This window comes from Oncorhynchus clarkii, chromosome 1 (genome assembly GCF_045791955.1).
Source record: "Oncorhynchus clarkii lewisi isolate Uvic-CL-2024 chromosome 1, UVic_Ocla_1.0, whole genome shotgun sequence".
NCBI lineage: Eukaryota > Metazoa > Chordata > Actinopteri > Salmoniformes > Salmonidae > Oncorhynchus > Oncorhynchus clarkii.
The window spans coordinates 19,839,723-19,860,136 of NC_092147.1; the positions used below are offsets into that span (position 1 = coordinate 19,839,723).

The window sequence follows — 20,414 nt, forward strand, 5'->3', positions numbered from 1 at the left end:
AATGTATGAAATTGTTTGACTGATTTTATATACGATAATTGTTCAATTCACCAGTAAACGCGAGATATGTCGAGAGAATAAATATCTAGGAGCTCATTTTTTAATTCGTGTTGCATTCCGAACATGATTTGTGATGCGCATGACACTAACACGGAAACTGCATGTTTATTTTTGATAACGCTTTAACACGAATTAAACCCTTGCAAATATTTAATTGTAGACTTAGATACTGTGTATAAGATGGAGGACCAGGAGATGCAACTGAAAGTTAAAAGAGGTAATTAGCGAATACTTTATAGTACAATTGTTTGCTAAAGTCAACAGTCATCACCAACTAGCTAACCTTAGCTAGTAGCTGCATTAGCTAAACAGCTAACGTAGCTATTTCTCGTAACAGTATATATTATATTATTATATGTTTATCTCTGCAGTGACTGACAAATTCACGGAAAACATGTACGTGTTGGCTAACGAGCCATCAGTGGCTCTTTATCGACTGCAAGAACACGTTAGAAGGTCCCTCCCAGAGCTAGTACAACACAAAGTAAGTAACGTTAGTGAATCCAAAGCAGTTTAGCTACATATTAACTTGCTAAGGAGAATACATGTAGTTTTGTTACTTTACAGCAGCTATAATGGGCTGTCCAAAAACACGTCTAAAAACTAAATGTATACCGGTAGCTACTTTTGCAGTAACGTAATTCATAATATTATTCTCTGATCATCTCTTCCAGACAGATATGCAGAGCTGGGAGGAGCAAAGCCAAGGAGCAATCTACACTGTGGAATATGCATGCAGGTAATCTAGCCCAAGATGTACTCTTAAGGAGCCTCAATTGCGATACGGTTCTAGAAACAAAGTCCTTTACTTTCATTTCGCATCACAAATACACTTACTCTACACTGTTTTAACTGGCTTAATCACAGTTGCAGCCAACAGTATTTTTCAGTGACAACATGTTTTTGGTGGCCTTCTTCTGTTACAAACTGGTGTTTGGAGCATGCTAGATAGCTAATTAGCACAGGTGGACCCTCTGTCTGTAGTAAACATGCGCAGTAACATGGAGATATGGCCGTGTGGGAACCATTTAAAGGTGTGTATCAATTTAAGTATTTCTCGCTGATATGAAAGATAAGGTCCTTATGCTTCCAAACCTGTACCGCAAGTGATGTGTGTTAATGTTCAGACCAAGCGTCAGGTGTCTTAACAAAACTCTCTCGTACAGAAAACGCCTTCGTCCAGTGACTTCTGTGTAATTTTAATAGAACTGCGAGTCAACCCCCTTTTGGGTTCTCAGCTGAAGGTATGGACCACAGCTGGCTCCATGTGAACTACAATTCTGACACTTTGTTTTAACGAATAGAAATGTTAATAATCCTCGCTTGTGATACGGTTTTAGAAACAATGAGAGAGAATATACCAATGAGAGAGAATATTTCAAATACGCATTTTAACAAAGTTGCGCCTGGCTGTAGTAAAGCATGGTCTTACTTGGGTCCGACACATAACAAAAAAGACATTACAGACAAAAGACTTTACAATTGACATGCATTTAAAAACAACATGTAGTGTGTGTGTGTGTGTGTGTGTGTCAATCTTAGTTACACATACATATCAGTACATACACACAAGTAGGTCACATGGGGAGAGTTGTTGTGCCGTGATACCAGGTTTGCTGTTCAGTTGTGCTATATAAAATGGAAGGGAGTTCCATGCACTTGTGGCTCTGTATAATACTGTACATTTCCTTTAATTTGTTTTGGTCCTGGGGACTGTGAAAAGACCCCTGGTGGCATGTCTGGTGGGGGAAAGTGTGTGTACCAGACCTGTGTGTAAGTTGACTATGCAAACCATTTGGAATTACCAACACATTAATGTTTGTTATATAAAAAAAAAAGAAGTGACGTGTTCTTTCCTCAACTATTAGCCAAGAGAGCATGAATAGTATTAATATTAGACCTCTGATTACAAAGAGGGGCAAGACGTGCCACTCTGTTCTGGGCCAGCTGCAGCTTAACTAGGTCTTTCTTTGCAGGACTTCATCATATAACTGGACAATAATCAAGATTAGATCAAACTAGAGCCCGCAGGACTTTTTGGAGTGTGGTGTCAAAAAAGCAGAGCATCTCTTTATTACGGACAGACCTCTCCCCATCTTTACAACCATTTAATCTATGTTTTGACCTTGACAGTTTACAATCTAAAGTAACACTAAGTAATTTAGTCTCAACTTGTTCAACAGCTACACCATTCATTACCAGATTCAGCTGAGGTCTAGAACTTAGGGAATTATTTGTACCAAATACAGTGCTTTTAGTTTTGATGTTCAGGACCAGGTTCAGGACCAGTATATTACTGGCCACCCATTCCAAAACAGACTGCAACTCTAAGGTTTTCAGTGACTTCATTAGCTATGGTTGCTGATGTGTATGTGGTTGAATCATCAGCATACATGGGCACACATGCTATGTTTAATGCCAGTGGCAGGTCACTGGTAAAAATAGAAAAGAGTTAGAGGGCCTAAACGCAGGTCGATGTGTTGCAATCCGGATGTTTGCTCATGAACGAAGGCAGGTGCACAAGACGGAAGTACATACTAACAGGTGTTTACAAAGTCGGAAGTTTACATACACCTTAGCCAAAAACATTAAAATCAGTTTTTAACCATTCCTGACATTTAATCCTAGTAAAAATTGGTTAGGATCACCACTTTATTTTAAGAATGTGAAATGTCAGAATAATAGTAGAGAACTATTTATTTCAGCTTTTATTTCTTTCATTTTTTTATTTATTTTACCTTTATTTAGCCAGGCAAGTCAGTTAAGAACAAATTCTTATTTTCAATGACGGCCTGGGAACAGTGGGTTAACTGCCTGTTCAGGGGCAGAACGACAGATTTGTACCTTGTCAGCTCGGGGGTTTGAACTCGCAACCTTCCGGTTACTAGTCCAACGCTCTAACCACTAGGCTACCCTGCCGCCCATCATCACATATCCAGTGGGTCAGAAGTTTACATACATTCAATTAGTATTTGGTAGCATTGCCTTTAAATTGTTTCACTTTGGTCAAGTGTTTCGGGTAGCCTTCCACAAACTTCCCAAAATAAATTGGGTGAATTTTGGCCCATTCCTCCTGACAGAGCTGGTGTAACTGAGTCAGGTTTGTAGGCCTCCTTGCTCGCACATGCTTTCTCAGTTCTGCCCACAAATTTTCTATAGGATTGAGGTCAAAGCTTTGTGATGGCCACTCCAATACCTTGACTTTGTTGTCCTTAAGCCATTTTGCCAAATCTTTGGAAGAATGCTTGGGGTCATTGATCATTTGGAAGACCCATTTGCGACCAAGCTTTAACTTCCTGACTGATGTCTTGAGATGTTGCTTCAATATATCCACATAATTTTCCTGCCTCATGATTCCATCTATTTTGTGAAGTGCACCAGTCTCTCCTGCAGCAAAGCACCCCCACAACATGATGCTGCCACTCCCGTGCTTCACGGTTGGGATGGTGTTCGTTGGCTTGCAAGCCCCCCCCCTTTTCCTCCAAACATAACAATGGTCATTATGGCCAAACAGTTATATTTTTGTATCATCAGACCAGAGGACATTTCTCCAAAAAGTACGATCTTTGTCCCCATGTGCAGTTGCAAACCGTAGTCTGGCTATTTAATGGGGGTTCTGGAGCAGTGGCTTCTTCCTTGCTGAGCGGCCTTTCAGGTTATGTCGATATAGGACTAGTTTTTACTGTGGATATAGATACTTTTGTACCTATTTCCTCCAGCATCTTCACAAGGTCCTTTGCTGTTGTTCTGGGATTGATTTGCACTTTTTCGCACCAAAGTATATTAATCTCTAGGAGACAGAACGTGTCTCCTTCCTGAGCGGTATGATGGCTGCGTGGTTGCATGCTGTTCATACTTGCATATGCATACTTGGTACCTTCAGCCATTTGGAAATTGCTCCCAATGATGAACCAGACTTCTGGAGGTCTACAATTTTTTTATGAGGTCTTGGCTGATTTATTTTGATCTTTCCCATGATGTCAAGCAAAAAGGCACCGAGTTTGAAGGTAGGCCTTGAAATACATCCACAGGTACACCTCCAATTGACTGAAATGATGTCAATTAGCCTATCAGAAGCTTCTAAAGCCATGACATCATTTTCTGGAATTTTCCAAGCTAAAGGCACAGTCAACTTAGTGTATGTAAACTTTTGACCCACTGGAATTGTGATACAGTGATTTATAAGTGAAATATTCTCTGTAAAAAATAAAAAAAAACTTGGAAAAATTAGTTGTAAATGTCCTCCCTGACTTGCCAAAACTATAGTTTGTTAACAAGAAATTTGTGGAGTGGTTGAAAAACTCCAACCTAAGTGTATGTAAACTTCCGACTTCAACTGTACATGGACTTGCGCATGTGCCAGGTGATATAAATTGTGTTGTACCGGTGCCCTAAAAAGTTGGGGAAACAATACTTTTCTGTGGATATTTTGTTTAAAATTTCGAGCAGCTGAAGGACCAACCACACAGACAACCGGTAAAGTTCAAATGTAATTTATTCAACATTCTGGCTTGTCATTAAACTCTACGATTTTGCAGTGCTTTGTTTCAGACTGTATACCAAGAATTGGTATAAAAGTCAGATTTATTAGGCAAGTGTTACTCAACGCAGCCAGGTGCATCGGGCAGTGCCAGGGCATTTCCCACAAGGCTAAAGGGGGCGTCCAATGACCCAAAGTTATGCGATGGAATTGGAGTCATGGTTTAAAGTCTACTGGTTAGGATTTTAATTATATTGAAAACATTGATCGGCAATTCAATGTTGTATTTGTTAACACACATTCATATTTTCATTTCCAGTGCAGTGAAAAGCATGACAAACAGCAGCCTGTACTTCAAAAGCATTGATGGCCTCCTTCGTCAAGCCATCAGCATGAAGGAACAGATCAGCACCTCCCAGGGGCGCAGGTAAGAGGCAGTAAACAACCACTCACTTTGGCTCTGGGAAACCATAATAACACTCCTTTACACAGTAACAACACTGTATCCTTCATTTGTCTGATTACCCATAACCCACTCATCACTGCTGAGGAGAAAAAACACAATCTCCCTGCTCAAGGGTGGAGTTGATGAGGCTTATGAACTCCTTTTGAGTGAAAGCCAAGGTAACTTTTTCATAGACGTGGGCCACCATTTCTTGTTTGTAGTTATTTTCCTTTGCAATCATCCTTTCTTTGCATTATTTTCTTTGCCATTTTTGTGTCTCAGTTCTGTTTACTTTATTATTTCCCTCCATTGGCACATGCATGCAGCGCACATGAAGCGACCCCCTCTCCCATTCCCCCTGCCACTCCACCACATCCACCATCCACTTCCTCCTGACCTCTGGAAGACACTGTCCAAGGTTAGTCGTTCCTCAGGCATCACTCAAAGCTATACTTGGACTCAAGGACTTCTAGGCACTCTCTTGACTTTCAAGTAAGTGCACTAGAATGAAGCTGAATGTGCTAATACTGGTTTACTTAAAATGCTCCACTTTATTTTTTACACAGTGTTTTGTATCAACATACTCACAACCTTTATTCAAAGTTATGACTTATGTTTGTTTCACAGTATGCAGACTAAACACTACCAAATTTATCTACACATTGTGTAATATACAGTTTTGGCAATATATTTCAAAGACCACCTTTGGTCTTTACCAAACAACTTTGAAAATATAAAGCATTTCTCTGCCACTTGTTAAATAGTATAATCACGTAGCAACTATAGCATTAGCTGTAGCTATAAGTTACTAACATTTTCCATTGGAATACCAGTAAGTAAACATTCTAGAGGGTTTAATAGTGATGGTTTCTGTGTAAAAAGTCAATACAAAGGCAATAAGGGAACGAGATGTTAGGAAAGGTGTATTAAAATGACAGTTTCACTGTATGTCTGTATTGAAATGTACAGTAATAGTATTAGTGGTGCTTGGATCATGAAGGGATAGCTCAGAGCTTTTAAATAGCTTCAGATATTTTCTATCCATACTGTATTCTTCGGAACGTTTGATGGTTGGTTAGGAATGTACTAACTGCTAAGATTTTGTAGGTCAGGTCACACCAGAGTAGAGTCTTTACTGGAGGCTCCTGACTTGCGGGCCAGCACGCTCCGCATCTCATTGTTAATGCCATTCCAGGGCTTAGATGGAGACTGCAGCAGCCCTGACTCTGTTGACGGGGTCCTGTGCATTCTAGAACCACTTCCACCACTACTGTAGCCCTCCTTGTCACTGCTGTGGCTCTGAGGGCTATGGGATGGGGAGTACTGATGCTGGTGATGCTGCTTAGGGTCGGTGCAGGGAGGGGGGTAGGACAAATGCCGGTGGAGTTGGGAGTTGTTGCGGTGCCTCCTGGGTTTTTCCCCGTCTTGGAGCTTGCCTTGCCGGGCAGCAGGGGTGCTCCCACCGTGCTGGTTCTGGTACAAGGTGTCAGTGTGTTCCCCATCGCGGTAGTGTTGGGCGGTACGGGCGGCTTTGACCAGGGAGTGAATCACGATCATCAGCAGAATCAGGATGCCCGAGGCCAGTACGCATGCGCTCGCTATGCCTGTCTCTACCTCAAACACCAGCAGCATGTAGATGGACATAGCTGCAGCAGAGAGAGAGGGATAGAGAGAGAAAGATAAACAGAGTAAGAGGGGGAGATGGACACAGTGACAGGTACAGAAAGATGAGTCTATACACTGTAAGAAAGATCACTTTTCAGATCCCTTTTTCTCCCTGGGGTGGATAACTAATGTAGTGCATTGCCACGGTTGTGTTTTTGACCTATTTTACTATATTGGACATCTCTCAGCAGGAGAAGAACCACAGACCCAAGAGTGCTGAAGGAAGGAGGAGAAAAACACAGCTCTGGGACATGATGATGATGACGACATTGTGGCATTGCAGTGAGGCTCTGGCTAAGTTCCCTCTGAAAAGGAGCTGTGGGGTCAGGAGGTCATTCACCCTACCATCACAATGGTGCCCTGCCCCCACCACCTCAACAAGAGACTCAATGGAATGGAAAGCCAGCAGCTTTGCTTTGCCAGCACATGCATTAACATGTCAAAGTCATTATTTTGGGCCTTGTGTATGAATCAATTGGAGGGACTCTGAAAGTAGTGACTTTTGCCTCTGCTGCAAATTAACTGGAATATATCTGTAGGAATCTAAAATAAGTTTTCCTTTCTAGGGTCACAACTATTTGGTAGAAGCTGTTAATTGTTTAGCCGTTGGTCTAAACATATGTAATGTCTGATAATTTAGCTAAAGCAGATTAATTTAAAAGCTTGCACGTGAGGTTCATTTGTATTTATTATGGAACCCCATTAGCTGCTGCCAAAGCAACAGCTACACTTCTTGGGATCCAGCAAAAATGAATGCAGTAATATATATTAGAATATAATTTTAAACAAAAATAAATGTTACAACATATTAACTGTCTCTCTGCAGGCCACTACTCTAATGCAACACACTATCCAGGTGTGTGCATATGTGTGTGTCAGGTACCTGTGTGTGTACATATGTACCCATGTGTGTGTGACCCTTCAGTCCTCACTGTTCCATAAGGTGTATTTGTCTTTTTTAAATCTGATTTTATTGCTTTTGGGAGTTACTTTATGTGGAATAGAGTTATGTGGGCTGACTACTGTGTACATAACGCTACCAAATATGTAGCAGTTTGTTACTTTTGATTTTGCCAATGAGTTTGGGGTGTTAAGACCAGCTGGATGCAGATTGCTTTGGTCCACAATATGTTCTGGTCATTAACTAGGCCTTACTGTTGTTGGTCTTACCTGCTAAGTATACTGAAACTCCAAGGCAAAATAGTCCGATGGCCACATGTCGGACAGCTCGGCTATCCAATAGGAACCAGTCTGCTCTGTGGGCGGAAATGAAGCAAATGCAATCAGTTACATGACCATACTATTTGTGGAAAGTGCTAAATTATGTATTTAGACCAAAATAAATAAATTCAAGTTTGCAATTAGGCCTTCTGTCCATAATTGTTCTATCATGTGGGATACTTTTCTGCTCAAAATCGATCGTTTTAAACAGAATGCTTTGTCATTACTTGCACTGGAGTGCACAGAAGCTAAATTAAAGTACATTCATAAGCCAAAGTGGGAAAGAGCAGGGCCACTGAGGCCAGGGGCCGTGCACTGGGTGCATAATGAGGAAATGCTATTGTTTGTCCAGGATTCATACCAAGTTTAGAGATAGGGGTCGGTCATTTAAGCAGCCTCTGCACACACTGAAAGTTATGAATGTATAAGAATGTAGTATTCTTTAATTTCTATCAATGTCAAACATTAATATAGGCTAATTAAAGCACATTATTCAACCAAATAAACTACTGGTGTATCACTGATGTTAGCCTACAACAAATAGCATCCTAAGTATAGGTGTGTTGATGGATTTACCTTTCAGTATCATCTTCTCCTTTGCATATCTCGGTTGTAAAGTAGCTGTGCAGAAGGCAGACCACGGCAGAGCTCAAATTGAGCGTGAGAGACAGAGCAGAAAGCACTGTAGACACTGGCTTCAGCACTGCCCAAACATTAGTTGGCACGATGGAGATGGTGGGGGGAGATTCCTTCACAGCAATCTGTTGTGTTTGTAAATGGAAAATCAGATTGACCGATAGCAGAGACATAATCCCTGATAGGATCCCTAATAAAGCAAGGACCATCAAAGACCGCTGGCTGTAAACCGTCATATTTGGGTAATAAATCACGGACTGACGTCGACGCACTTGTCTTCCTTGGAAAAAGTTATCGCGGTGGGAATCCACTTTATCCTCCGGATCCTTCTTGCGGTCCTCTTTTCCAAAGGCTTCAAACTAACATAAAATGTCGTTTTAAGTGTAGAAAAATGTTTTGAATAGGAAAAGGTAAGAAACCTGTGATTTAGAGTCCGATCGTGGAATTAGAGTGTTATTTGCGTATTGTGCGCGAGCACCCACTCCCCCAGCCGAGCATGTGATGTTCTTTAAATCCCCAGATTAAAAACTTCGCAACAACAATGGACTTTTCACTTGGATTCTCCGGAACAATGCGTTGATGTGCTCGTCCGAAGCAGTCCACAGCCGGGGGGAAACTATACAAATTTATACAAGTTAGAAACTATTCACTTTCCCTTCCAAAACATGAATTACACCGGCATGAAGGCATTTTGGGAACGTTAACACAATTGCAGTAGTGCGCATTGAATTTAAACCTCAAATACATTTTACATATGAAGAAACCATGCTCCAGAAAACAAATATTTTTATTTGTATATTATGACTTGGTTTTTATTTATGTTGGGTTGACTTGGCCACAGTCATATTTGTGGTGCAGACATGCTATTAAAATGAATAAGGATCCATCAAGATACATTCTTTAGTTCTCAATAGCTCTTTAATTAAGCATTGTTTGTTTAATTAATCAATAGTAGCCTCCTGAAAATAATCAAACTAAAAGTGTCTACATTAGTTATTGTTTCGCTTATCATGCACGAGCGTCTGAAATTGCCAAAATATGACGCAATGCCATCAGCTCGCGATTGTGCAACGCCCCAAGAGGTCCTGGGAATTTGAAATGGGGTGTCCTGCCCTCTCATTCATTCTCCCCGAAATCTCCCTCTTTGAATCCAATTAACTTTTCAGTGGTTGCCTTGGAAACACACACTGTTTACCCAGAGAGCGCACTGCTGTTGCTCTGTTGATTTGAGGCTAATGCCCTGTGCATTCACTCACCCACCTTTCATGTTTGGCTTTAGGAAACGTAATTCATTTCACCATTGACCTGTTATTGTACACTGAATCAAAATATCAATGCAACATGTAAAGTGTTGATTTCATGAGCTGAATTAAACTATCCTAGAAATGTTATATACTGCACAAAAATATTATTTATCTCAAATGTTGTGCACAAATTTGTTTACATCCCTGTTAGTGAGCATTACTCCTTTGCCAAGATAACTAATCCACCTGACAGGTGTGGCATATCAAGAAGCTGATTAAACAGCATGATCATTACACAGGTGTACCTTTTTCACTTTTGTTACAACACAATGCCACAGATGTCTTACGTTTTGAGGTAGCTAACTAACTGCAGGAATGTCCACCAGAGCTATTGGCAGATAATTTAATGTTAATTTCTATACCATAAGCCGCCTCAAATGTCGTTTAAGAGAATTTGGCAGTATGCCCAACCGGCCTCACAACCACAGACCACATGCCAGCCAGCCCAGGACCTCCACATCCAGCTTTTTCATCTGTGGGAGCATCTTGAGACCAGCCACCCGGACAGTTGATGAAACTGTGGGTTTTCACAAACAAAGAATTTCTGCACAAACTGTCAGAAGCCGTCTCAGGGTAGCTCATCTGCGAAGTCGTCGTCCTCACCAGGGTCTTGACCTGACTGCAGTTTGGCGTCTTAACGACCTCAGTGGGCAAATACTCACCTTCAATGGCCGCTGGCACGCTGGAGAAGTGTGCTCTTCAAGGATGAATCCTGGGCCTCCCGGGTGGCGCAGTGGTTAAGGGCGCTGTACTGCAGCGCCAGCTGGGTTCGCGCCCAGGCTCTGTCGTAACCGGCCGCGACCGGGAGGTCCGTGGGGCGACGCACAATTGGCCTAGCGTCGCCCGGGTTAGGGGAGGGCTTGGTCGGTAGGGGTGTCCTTGTCTCATCGCGCACCAGCGACTCCTGTGGCGGGCCGGGCGCAGTGCGCGCTAACCAAGGTTGCCAGGTGCACGGTGTAGCCTCCGACACATTGGTGTGGCTGGCTTCCGGGTTGGATGCGCGCTGTGTTAAGAAGCAGTGCGGCTGGTTGGGTTGTGTATCGGAGGACGCATTACTTTCAACCTTCATCTCTCCCGAGCCCTTACGGGAGTTGTAGCGATGAGACAAGATAGTAACTACTACAACAATTGGATACCACGAAATTGGGGAGAAAAAGGGGTAAAAATAAAACAAATTAAAAAAGGATGAATCCCAGGTTTCAACTGTACCGGGTAGATGTGAGCGAGGGATTTGAGCATGTTTGGGATGCTCTGAATTTACGTGTATGACAGCGTGTTCCAGTTCCAGCCAATATCCAGCAACTTCGCACAGCCATTGAAGAGGAGTGGGACCACAAGCCACAATCAACAGCCTGGTCAACTCTATGCGAAGGAGATATGTCACGCTGCATGAGGGAAATGGTGGTCACACCAGATACTGATTGGTTTTCTGATCTCTGATCTCTGATCTCCCCTACCTTTTTTTTAAGCTATATGTGCCCAACAGATACATATCTGTATTCCATGTCATGTGAAATCCATAGATTAGGGCCTAATGGATTTATTTAAATTGACTGATTTCTATATATGAACTGTAATTGTTGCATGTTGCGTTAATACTTTTGTTCAGTTTACAGTATATTGAATTTCAGAAAATACTTGATTGACAGTAAATGTGTCCTATTGGTGATCATTGTGACCTCTATGGATTGCACCACTTAACAAAAAAACAATGCCTACAGTTTGATGAATTAATATTCCTACTATTTATTTCCATCATCCATATTTAGACTATGCCTATGTCTCCATTTTCTGAAGTTACTTTAATTACATGGATACCTCCCTAGTATGCAAATAGAATACCTTTTTGATTTCATGCAAACAAGCATGGTTGTATTTGATCCATTCTGAAGTGTATAGCACATGTTAAAACCCTACAACAACAAAAGTTCCAAGAAAACCCAAGCTTAATTAGGTATAATTCTATATGTGTATGTACTGATGCTGATCTCTAGTAATAAGGGGTAAGGGAAATGTTATCTGCATGTGATTGTCTTGAAGACAGCAGGACACCTGTAGTGCAGCTAAAGCTGTTCTGATGGAGATAAGCTTGCAGCTATAAAAGTACACACATGAAGAATTGCTCTCACATATGCACACTGACCATGGAGTCTATTTCTGAATTTGACAGCCTCACCACACATACTAAAATGGCAGCATCTGATGTTGTCGAAAGCAGAAGTGAGCAGTTTCAGGAAAACAAAAAATAAGTCTAAATGTGAACACTTTCCAAAGGCTCCTTCATCTGACTTAGAATATACTCTCTTCATGTGATTCATAAGGCTTTTGGGGAAACATACTTTGGCATGTCTGGCCTCAGAGGCATGCAAAATATATTTTACTTATTTCTGAACACCTCCAAGATGTATGATACCTACTGATGGTCTAGTTTAGGGAGGTTTGTCAGTGAGGATGGGTGGGTGAAATCCGCAACAGTCTAGCAATCCAAAGGTTGCATGTTTGAGGGGTGTCAGGGACAACTGTAGTATTTTAGCTAACCCTGATACTAAACTTAACCCAATTCACTAACCTGCTACGTAAATTCATCTAACCATTTTATTTTTAGTTCTCCTAACCTTTGTCTTTAGGTTCCCTAACCGCCAATGTAAATTCTCCCCCTAATTATCTTATGTTGTTACAGCGCAAGAAGCAACCTGGTCTCAGATAAAGACGTGCAATACTATACGTCATCCAAGTTGTATGCTATTGGATGCTATTGGACAACCGTGTAAGATGTATGATACTATACATGCATTAATTCACATGATAATGTCGACCACTATTCCATTTATAATGTAACTGAATGTAACATAACAGATCTCCTCTGCCCTGTCTTTGAACCTAAACCTCCATAATGAATAACTTTTAGACAAAAGGTCAACACAGCTTCTATGATTCTTAGCAGGTGGTTTACTCTTTTATTTAAAGGTGATGGTGTTGTGTGTTTTCTCCACTGATTTGGTGAATCCAGCTGCACACAGGGATGTAGCCTATCGCCAGGGTGGAAGCGGCCTTCTGGGATGTTGCTAACTCTTGCATCATGAAAGGCCTCCTTGGAGATCAGTGTGGGTGTGTGTTTCTGTGATTGTTCGATGTTAATAACACTGGTCCTTAAATACTTTTTAGGAGTGTCCAAAGCAATGTGCCACCTCCCAAAATAGTCAAGAATAGTGTAGCTCACATAAATAATTGAGTAATTACCTCTAAATATACCGTATCTATTAAGATAGTATGTGGACTAACTTTTGACATCTTTGAACTGACAAATGCATGCTATATATAATAAACCATGACAGTACTATGTTTGGCCTAAGGGATGTGGCTAGATTATTGAAGAGTAATAAGCCTTGATTAGCTGTGTGAGTTCAGTAAAACGGTGAAAAATATATTGTAGATCTAACAAAAGCAAGCACAACCAATGTAAGTAATACTAGCTGGAAAAGTATGCAGTGAGATTCAATGCAGATTGTGAGAAAGTGAGACATTAAGGACAGAGGTATTGGATATTTGATGCTCTTAGTGCCAATCTATACACTCACCAATTGAGTTACCTATCAAATTGTTTTATGTACAGTAGTGTACCTCTGTTTGGAGCATGTTATTATATTTTTTTGTAATTTTATCCACCACTATCCCCTTCTGTTCTTAGGCTGTATTATTGACATCATTCATCTTGAATTACCTTTTTACTGACACACAGCCAATGTACGTGAGTTAGCAAGCAAGTCAGCAAATAGGGAGCTCCTAGAATTTGCTCTGAACCAAAATGAAAGGATTATTTCACTTTTCATCATGGAAAGAAAATGGGTCATTTTTATCCACAATCCAACTTGAGTTGAACTCTTGTCATACAGTGCCTTGCGAAAGTATTCGGCCCCCTTGAACTTTGCGACCTTTTGCCACATTTCAGGCTTCAAACATAAAGATATAAACATTTATTTTTTTGTGAAGAATCAACAACAAGTGGGACACAATCATGAAGTGGAACGACATTTATTGGATATTTCAAACTTTTTTAACAAATCAAAAACTGAAAAATTGGGCGTGCAAAATTATTCAGCCCCTTTACTTTCAGTGCAGCAAACTCTCTCCAGAAGATCAGTGAGGATCTCTGAATGATCCAATGTTGACCTAAATGACTAATGATAATAAATACAATCCACCTGTGTGTAATCAAGTCTCCGTATAAATGCACCTGCACTGTGATAGTCTCAGAGGTCCGTTAAAAGCGCAGAGAGCATCATGAAGAACAAGGAACACACCAGGCAGGTCCGAGATACTGTTGTGAAGAAGTTTAAAGCCGGATTTGGATACAAAAATATTTCCCAAGCTTTAAACATCCCAAGGAGCACTGTGCAAGCGATAATATTGAAATGGAAGGAGTATCAGACCACTGCAAATCTACCAAGACCTGGCCGTCCCTCTAAACTTTCAGCTCATACAAGGAGAAGACTGATCAGAGATGCAGCCAAGAGGCCCATGATCACTCTGGATGAACTGCAGAGATCTACAGCTGAGGTGGGAGACTCTGTCCATAGGACAACAATCAGTCGTATATTGCACAAATCTGGCCTTTATGGAAGAGTGGCAAGAAGAAAGCCATTTCTTAAAGATATCCATAAAAAGTGTTGTTTAAAGTTTGCCACAAGCCACCTGGGAGACACACCAAACATGTGGAAGAAGGTGCTCTGGTCAGATGAAACCAAAATTTAACTTTTTGGCAACTATGCAAAACGTTATGTTTGGCGTAAAAGCAACACAGCTGAACACACCATCCACACTGTCAAACATGGTGGTGGCAGCATCATGGTTTGGGCCTGCTTTTCTTCAGCAGGGACAGGGAAGATGGTTAAAATTGATGGGAAGATGGATGGAGCCAAATACAGGACCATTCTGGAAGAAAACCTGATGGAGTCTGCAAAAGACCTGAGACTGTACATACAGTGCCTTCAGAAGTATTCACACCCCTTGACGTTTTCCGCATTTTCTTGTGTTACAAAGTGGTATTAAAATGTATTTAATTGTCTTTTTTTGTCAACGATCTACACAAAATACTCAAATGTCAAAGTGGAATTTTTTGGGGAACATTTGTATTTTTAAAAAAATATGAAAAGTAAAACTAATAAATCTTGATTAGATAAGTATTCAACCCTCTGAGTCGATACATGTTAGGATCATCTTTGGCAGCGATTACAGCTGTCTTTCTGGGAAAAACTCTCCAGTCCTTAACGATTCCAAGCATACCCATAACATGATGCAGCCACCACCACAATGCTTGAAAATATGGAGTGTGTGAAATGTTACTTGGTGCAACACCAGCCTAAGCTGTTAATATGCAACTTAAATAAGGCGTTGAACTCATTAATATTATTTACAATACAAAAATGTTGTGAAGTTGAAACGTAACTGTATATTACAGCATCAAAGGCCTACAGTTAAATCCTGTGTGATAAGTGTTTGCGAAGTTAGGTATATCTTGCACAATAGATTCTTAATCAATTACAGTGTCCAGGTCTAGCATCTCTCTGTCACACTTGCATCACCACATTTTTTGTCAGAGAAATTGCTTTATACCATTGCATCATTTGGTATGGCCACCAATAGCTTGAGTAAAATGGAATAAGTGTCCAACAATTTTAAAAGGGAACTACACCTGCTGATTTTGCCTAGTTTTTTGGCTTGCTCCTCAAGACATGCTGGCGGCCATGACAGAATCAATACGTGAGTTGGCTTGGGGGTATGTCAGTGTTTCTTGGGTGTGTCCTTGCCACCGCCAAGCCCATCTGTCAGAACCTTGCCCGCAGCTGTTTCCCAGCCGATAGAGATACTGTGCCTATCTGCATTTTGTCTGGCGGTAATCAGGATAACTTGGCAAACATGTCAGAGTTGGCTAACCTTGGTAAACATCTTCCTGTGTGGTGTCCTGTATACAACTGTCACGATCATCATAATAAGTGGACCAAAGCGCAGCGTGATCTGGGTTCCACATCTTTTTATTACTAAGTGAAACTCACAACAAAACAAAACAATAACCTCAACCGAAACGTGCCGCTAACATTCAAGTATCCATAGTCAAGATCCCACCAAACACCAAGAAGGAAATGGCTGCCTAAATATGATCCCCAATCAGAGACAACGATAAACAGCTGCCTCTGATTGAAAACCATACCAGGCCAACTTAGAAATATAAATCACCTAGATGGCACACCCTAGTCACACCCCGACCTAACCAACATAGAGAATAAAAAGCTCTCCATGATCAGGGCGTGACAACAACAGGAGTTCCCTGATCCTGGTACAGAATACACAGGGTTTCTCCCACCTCATATTGACTGATACTATTTAATTCAATAATTTAAAAAAGACAACACAAGTAAAAGTTGTGTCTAGTATCATTTTAATGTACAGTCGTGGCCAAAAGTTTTGAGAATGACACAAATATTCATTTCCACCAAGTTTGCTGCCTCAGTGTCTTTAGATATTTTTGTCAGATGTTACTATGGAATACTGAAGTATAATTACAAGCATTTCATAAGTGTCAAAGGCTTTTATTGACAATTACATGAAGTTGATGCAAAGAGTCAATATTTGAAGTGTTGACCCTTCTTTTTCAAGACCTCTGCAATCCGCCCTGGCATGCTGTCAATTAACTTTTGGGCCACATTCTGACTGATGGCAGCCCATTCTTGCATAATCAATGCTTGGAGTTTGTCAGAGTTTTTGTTTGTTCACCCGCCTCTTGAGGATTGACCACAAGTTCTCAATGGGATTAAGGTCTGGGGAGTTTCCTGGCCATGGACCCAAAATATCGATGTTTTGTTCCCCGAACCACTTAGTTATCACTTTTGCCTTATGGCAAGGTGCTCCATCATGCTGTAAAAGGCCTTGTTCGTCACCAAACTGTTCCTGGATGGTTCCTGGATGGGAGAAGTTGCTCTCAGAGGATGTGTTGGTACCATTCTTTATTCATGGCTGTGTTCTTAGGCAAAATTGTGAGTGAGCTGAGAAGCAACCCCACACATGAAAGGTCTCAGGATGCTTTACTGTTGGCATGACACAGGACTGATGGTAGCGCTCACCTTGTAATCTCTGGACAAGCTTTTTTCTGGATGCCCCAAACAATCGAAAGGGGATTCATCAGAGAAAATGACTTTACCCCAGTCCTCAGCAGTCAAATCCCTGTACCTTTTGCAGAATATCAGTCTGTCCCTGATGTTTTTTTCTGGAGAGAAGTGGCTTCTTTGCTGCCCTTCTTGACACCAGGCCATCCTCCAAAAGTCTTCGTCTCACTGTGCGTGCAGATGCACTCACACCTGCCTGCTGCCATTCCTGAGCAAGCTCTGTACTGGTGGTGCCGTGATCTCGCAGCTGAATCAACTAGGAGACGTTCCTGGTGCTTGCTAAACTTTCTTAGGTGCCCTGAAGCCTTCTTCACAACAATTGAACCGCTCTCCTTGAAGTTCTTGATGATAAATGGTTGATTTAGGTGCAATCTTACTGGAAGCAATATCCTTGCCTGTGAAGCCCTTTTTGTGCAAATCAATGATGACGACACGTGTTTCCTTGCAGGTAACCATGGTTGACAGAAGAAGAACAATGATTCCAAGCACCACCCTCCTTTTGAAGCTTCCAGTCTGTTATTCAAACTCAATCAGCATGACAGAGTGATCTCCAGTCTTGTCCTCGTCAACACTCACACCTGTGTTAACGAGAGAATCACTGACATGATGTCAGCTGGTCCTTTTGTGGCAGGGCTGAAATGCAGTGGAAATGTTTTTGGGGGATTCAGTTAATTTGCATGGCAAAGAGGGAATTTGCAATTAATTGCAATTCATCTGATCACTCTTCATAACATTCTGGAGTATATGCTAATTGCCATCATTCAAACTGAGGCAGCAGACTTTGCGAAAATTTATATTTGTGTCATTCTCAAAACTTTTGGCCACGACTGTAGAGTGCCAAGTCTCTCTCCATTCAGAGACATCAGTATCAAGCCCGTCTGTCAGTCTGGACTTCCTCACCAACCTAATTGCTGCGTTCACCTTTCTATTTCACTTCAGATATCATAAATTGGAAGTGAAATATAATGGTGAACACAGTGATCAGGCTGGTTCCATCAGACCAGGTTATGCACTGGACGTTATATGCATCTAAGAAGTAGAAAATAAGCAACAAATTATGTCAGTGTACATAAATTATGTTTCACAATTGGGTTATCAAAGTAATGAAGTGGGTTAACTTCTGTATTTGTACAAATTATGAGCCTGTGAAAGCTGTTGCTGCTGACTGGTGAAGGCTGCTGGCCAGATACAGCCAACATGTGGCTGACTGTTTCATTCATAGGAGTGCTCACAGCGAAGGCATGTCCGCATGATGCTGATAAGGTCCCCCTTGCTGGCCTTCTCTATGCTGCGTGTTCGGCTGCAAACTGGAATCCTCTTGAACAACTGCAGCAGGCAATCTTATGAGGTGGTGTTGAATGGAAGGGTCTGTGACAGGATTATATAATAGACAGCCAAGTGGTAAATTGCATTTTGTTCTAAAGAAAGGACAAAGCTTTTTGCTAATGCACTTCACAACCAAAATGACTCTACTGGTTGTATCTGCTTGGCTGGGGAATTAGCCAACTAGTTTATCAAGCAAGGTATTTTTGAATATAACTTTTGAATATAACTTTTCACATAATACACATTACCTGTCATTGTTGATGAAGCCACTGTGTCATTAAGGCAGTAACTCGGGTCACTATTAGAGGCCACATGATGGCGTATCCTTTTCATAGTAGTCGAGGGGGACTGGCAACAACATAGGAGGTGTAACAAGGGTACTTGTGTCGCATAAACCACTTTCATTCTGAGGTCTTCCCTGACAAACTGTGAAAATAGCAAGTGAACAGTGAGTGAAATTATTTTGGAGGTCTAAACCATTGCAATCATATTGCTGGACATGTTATGATACCCACCTTTGTATATTTACAGTGGGGCAAAAAAGTATTTAGTCAGCCACCAATTGTGCAAGCTCTCCCACTTAAAAAGATGAGAGAGGCCTGTAATTTTCAGCATAGGTACACTTCAACTATGACAGACAAAATGAGAGAAAAAAAAATCCAGAAAATCACATTGTAGGATTTTTAATGAATTTATTTGCAAATTATGCTGGAAAATAAGTATTTGGTCAATAACAAAAGTTTATCTCAATACTTTGTTATATACCCTTTGTTGGCAATGACAGAGGTCAAACGTTTTCTGTAAGTCTTCACAAGGTTTTCACACACTGTTGCTGGTGTTTTGGCCCATTCCTCCATGCAGATCTCCTCTAGAGCAGTGATGTTTTGGGGGTGTTGCTGGGCAACATGGACTTTCAACTCCCTCCAAAGAGTTTCTATGGGGTTGAGATCTGGAGACTGGCTAGGCAACTCTAGGACCTTGAAATGCTTCTTACGAAGCCTTACGAAGCCACCTCCTTCGTGTGTTTGGGATCATTGTCATGCTGAAAGACCCAGCCACGTTTCATCTTCCATGTCCTTGCTGATGGAAGGAGGTTTTCACTCAAAATCTCACAATACATGGCCCCATTCATTCTTTCCTTTATACGGATCAGTCGTCCTGGTCCCTTTGCAGAAAAACAGCCCCAAAGCACGATGTTTCCACCCCCATGCTTCACAGTAGGTATGGTGTTCTTTGGATGCAACTCAGCATTCTTTATCCTCCAAACACGACGAGTTGGGTTTTTACCAAAAAGTTAGATTTTGGTTTCAACTGACATTCTCCCAATCTTCTTCTGGATCATCCAAATGCTCTCTAACAAACTTCAGACGGGCCTGGACATGTACTGGCTTAAGCAGGGTGACACATCTGGCACTGCAGGATTTGAGTCCCTGGCGGCGTAGTGTGTTACTGATGGTAGGCTTTGTTACTTTGGTCCCAGCTCTCTGCAGGTCATTCACTAGGTCCCCCCCGTGTGGTTCTGGGATTTTTGCTCACTGTTCTTGTGTAAATTCATCATTTTGTCTGTCATAGTTGAAGTGTACCTATGATGAAAATTACAGGCCTCTCTCATCTTTTTAAGTGGGAGAACTTGCACAATTGGTGACTGACTAAATACTTTTTTGCCCCACTGTAAAACCAAATACTTTTAGACTTTTACTCAAGTCGTTTTTACTGGGTGACTTTCACTTTTAATTTTCCATTAAGGTATCTTTACTTTTACTCAAATATGACAATTGGGTACTTTTTCCACCACTGGTCCTTTGGCAGGGCATGCAAACCAGTTAGCTGTGCATCCTGCTGGAAGCATGCATGCATGGTCAATCCGTATAGGGCTTTCAGTCTAAAACGGTCATGATCCTTTGAACGCATTGCAGGTGATGAAACAATGGAGCCCCATTCAATGAAGGGAAGCATAGTGGTCTGAGAGGCGATTTGCAGGAGGAGTTTGGCAAAGGGGGGCATTATTTGATGACATAATTGTAATCCAAACCCAACCTTAATTTAGGCCTACTTGTGACGCACTGAGGTTCCAAACTCCGTTTTAGACGAGACTGACTTTATGACCAAAATTATCC

General features: G+C 41.4%; 2 protein-coding genes across 7 annotated transcripts; one reads left to right on the plus strand and one right to left on the minus strand.

The window, feature by feature from the left end:
* Window positions 1-109: 109 nt before the first annotated feature.
* LOC139381138 (BLOC-1 related complex subunit 8) lies at window positions 110-8,011 on the plus strand. 6 transcript variants are annotated; one of them, XR_011628540.1, is made up of 6 exons: window positions 110-277; window positions 432-544; window positions 735-799; window positions 4,860-4,967; window positions 5,312-5,477; window positions 6,839-8,011. XR_011628540.1 is itself a non-coding variant. In XM_071124512.1 (6 exons), exons 1-5 carry the CDS (start codon window positions 241-243, stop codon window positions 5,379-5,381), a joined length of 393 nt encoding a protein of 130 aa, XP_070980613.1. In that variant the 5' UTR covers window positions 110-240; the 3' UTR covers window positions 5,382-5,403; window positions 6,839-8,011. The 6 variants fall into 6 exon arrangements, 4 of the variants coding, with proteins under 4 accessions (XP_070980613.1, XP_070980706.1, XP_070980847.1 ...); XR_011628542.1 differs by having other exon boundaries at window positions 6,842-6,899; XM_071124512.1 differs by having other exon boundaries at window positions 5,312-5,403.
* On the minus strand, window positions 6,099-8,950 carry LOC139381085 (transmembrane protein 221). The gene is made up of 3 exons (XM_071124381.1): window positions 8,448-8,950; window positions 7,821-7,906; window positions 6,099-6,631 (listed from the first exon to the last, which is right to left on the minus strand). The coding sequence occupies exons 1-3, from the start codon at window positions 8,741-8,743 to the stop codon at window positions 6,099-6,101; spliced, it is 915 nt and encodes a 304-aa protein (XP_070980482.1). The 5' UTR covers window positions 8,744-8,950.
* Window positions 8,951-20,414: the final 11,464 nt, after the last annotated feature.

Excerpts from the sequence above, each read along its gene's own strand:
- LOC139381085 (XM_071124381.1), bottom strand. The coding sequence starts at position 8,743 with ATGACGGTTTACAGCCAGCGGTCTTTGATGGTCCTTGCTTTATTAGGG. Across the intron at positions 7,907-8,447 it reads GGAGAAGATGATACTGAAAG|AGCAGACTGGTTCCTATTGG; the intron begins GTAAATCCATCA and ends TTCCGCCCACAG. Across the intron at positions 6,632-7,820 it reads AGTTTCAGTATACTTAGCAG|CTATGTCCATCTACATGCTG; the intron begins GTAAGACCAACA and ends TCTCTGCTGCAG.
- LOC139381138 (XM_071124512.1), top strand. The coding sequence starts at position 241 with ATGGAGGACCAGGAGATGCAACTGAAAGTTAAAAGAG. Across the intron at positions 545-734 it reads CAGAGCTAGTACAACACAAA|ACAGATATGCAGAGCTGGGA; the intron begins GTAAGTAACGTT and ends CATCTCTTCCAG. Across the intron at positions 800-4,859 it reads ACTGTGGAATATGCATGCAG|TGCAGTGAAAAGCATGACAA; the intron begins GTAATCTAGCCC and ends TTTCATTTCCAG.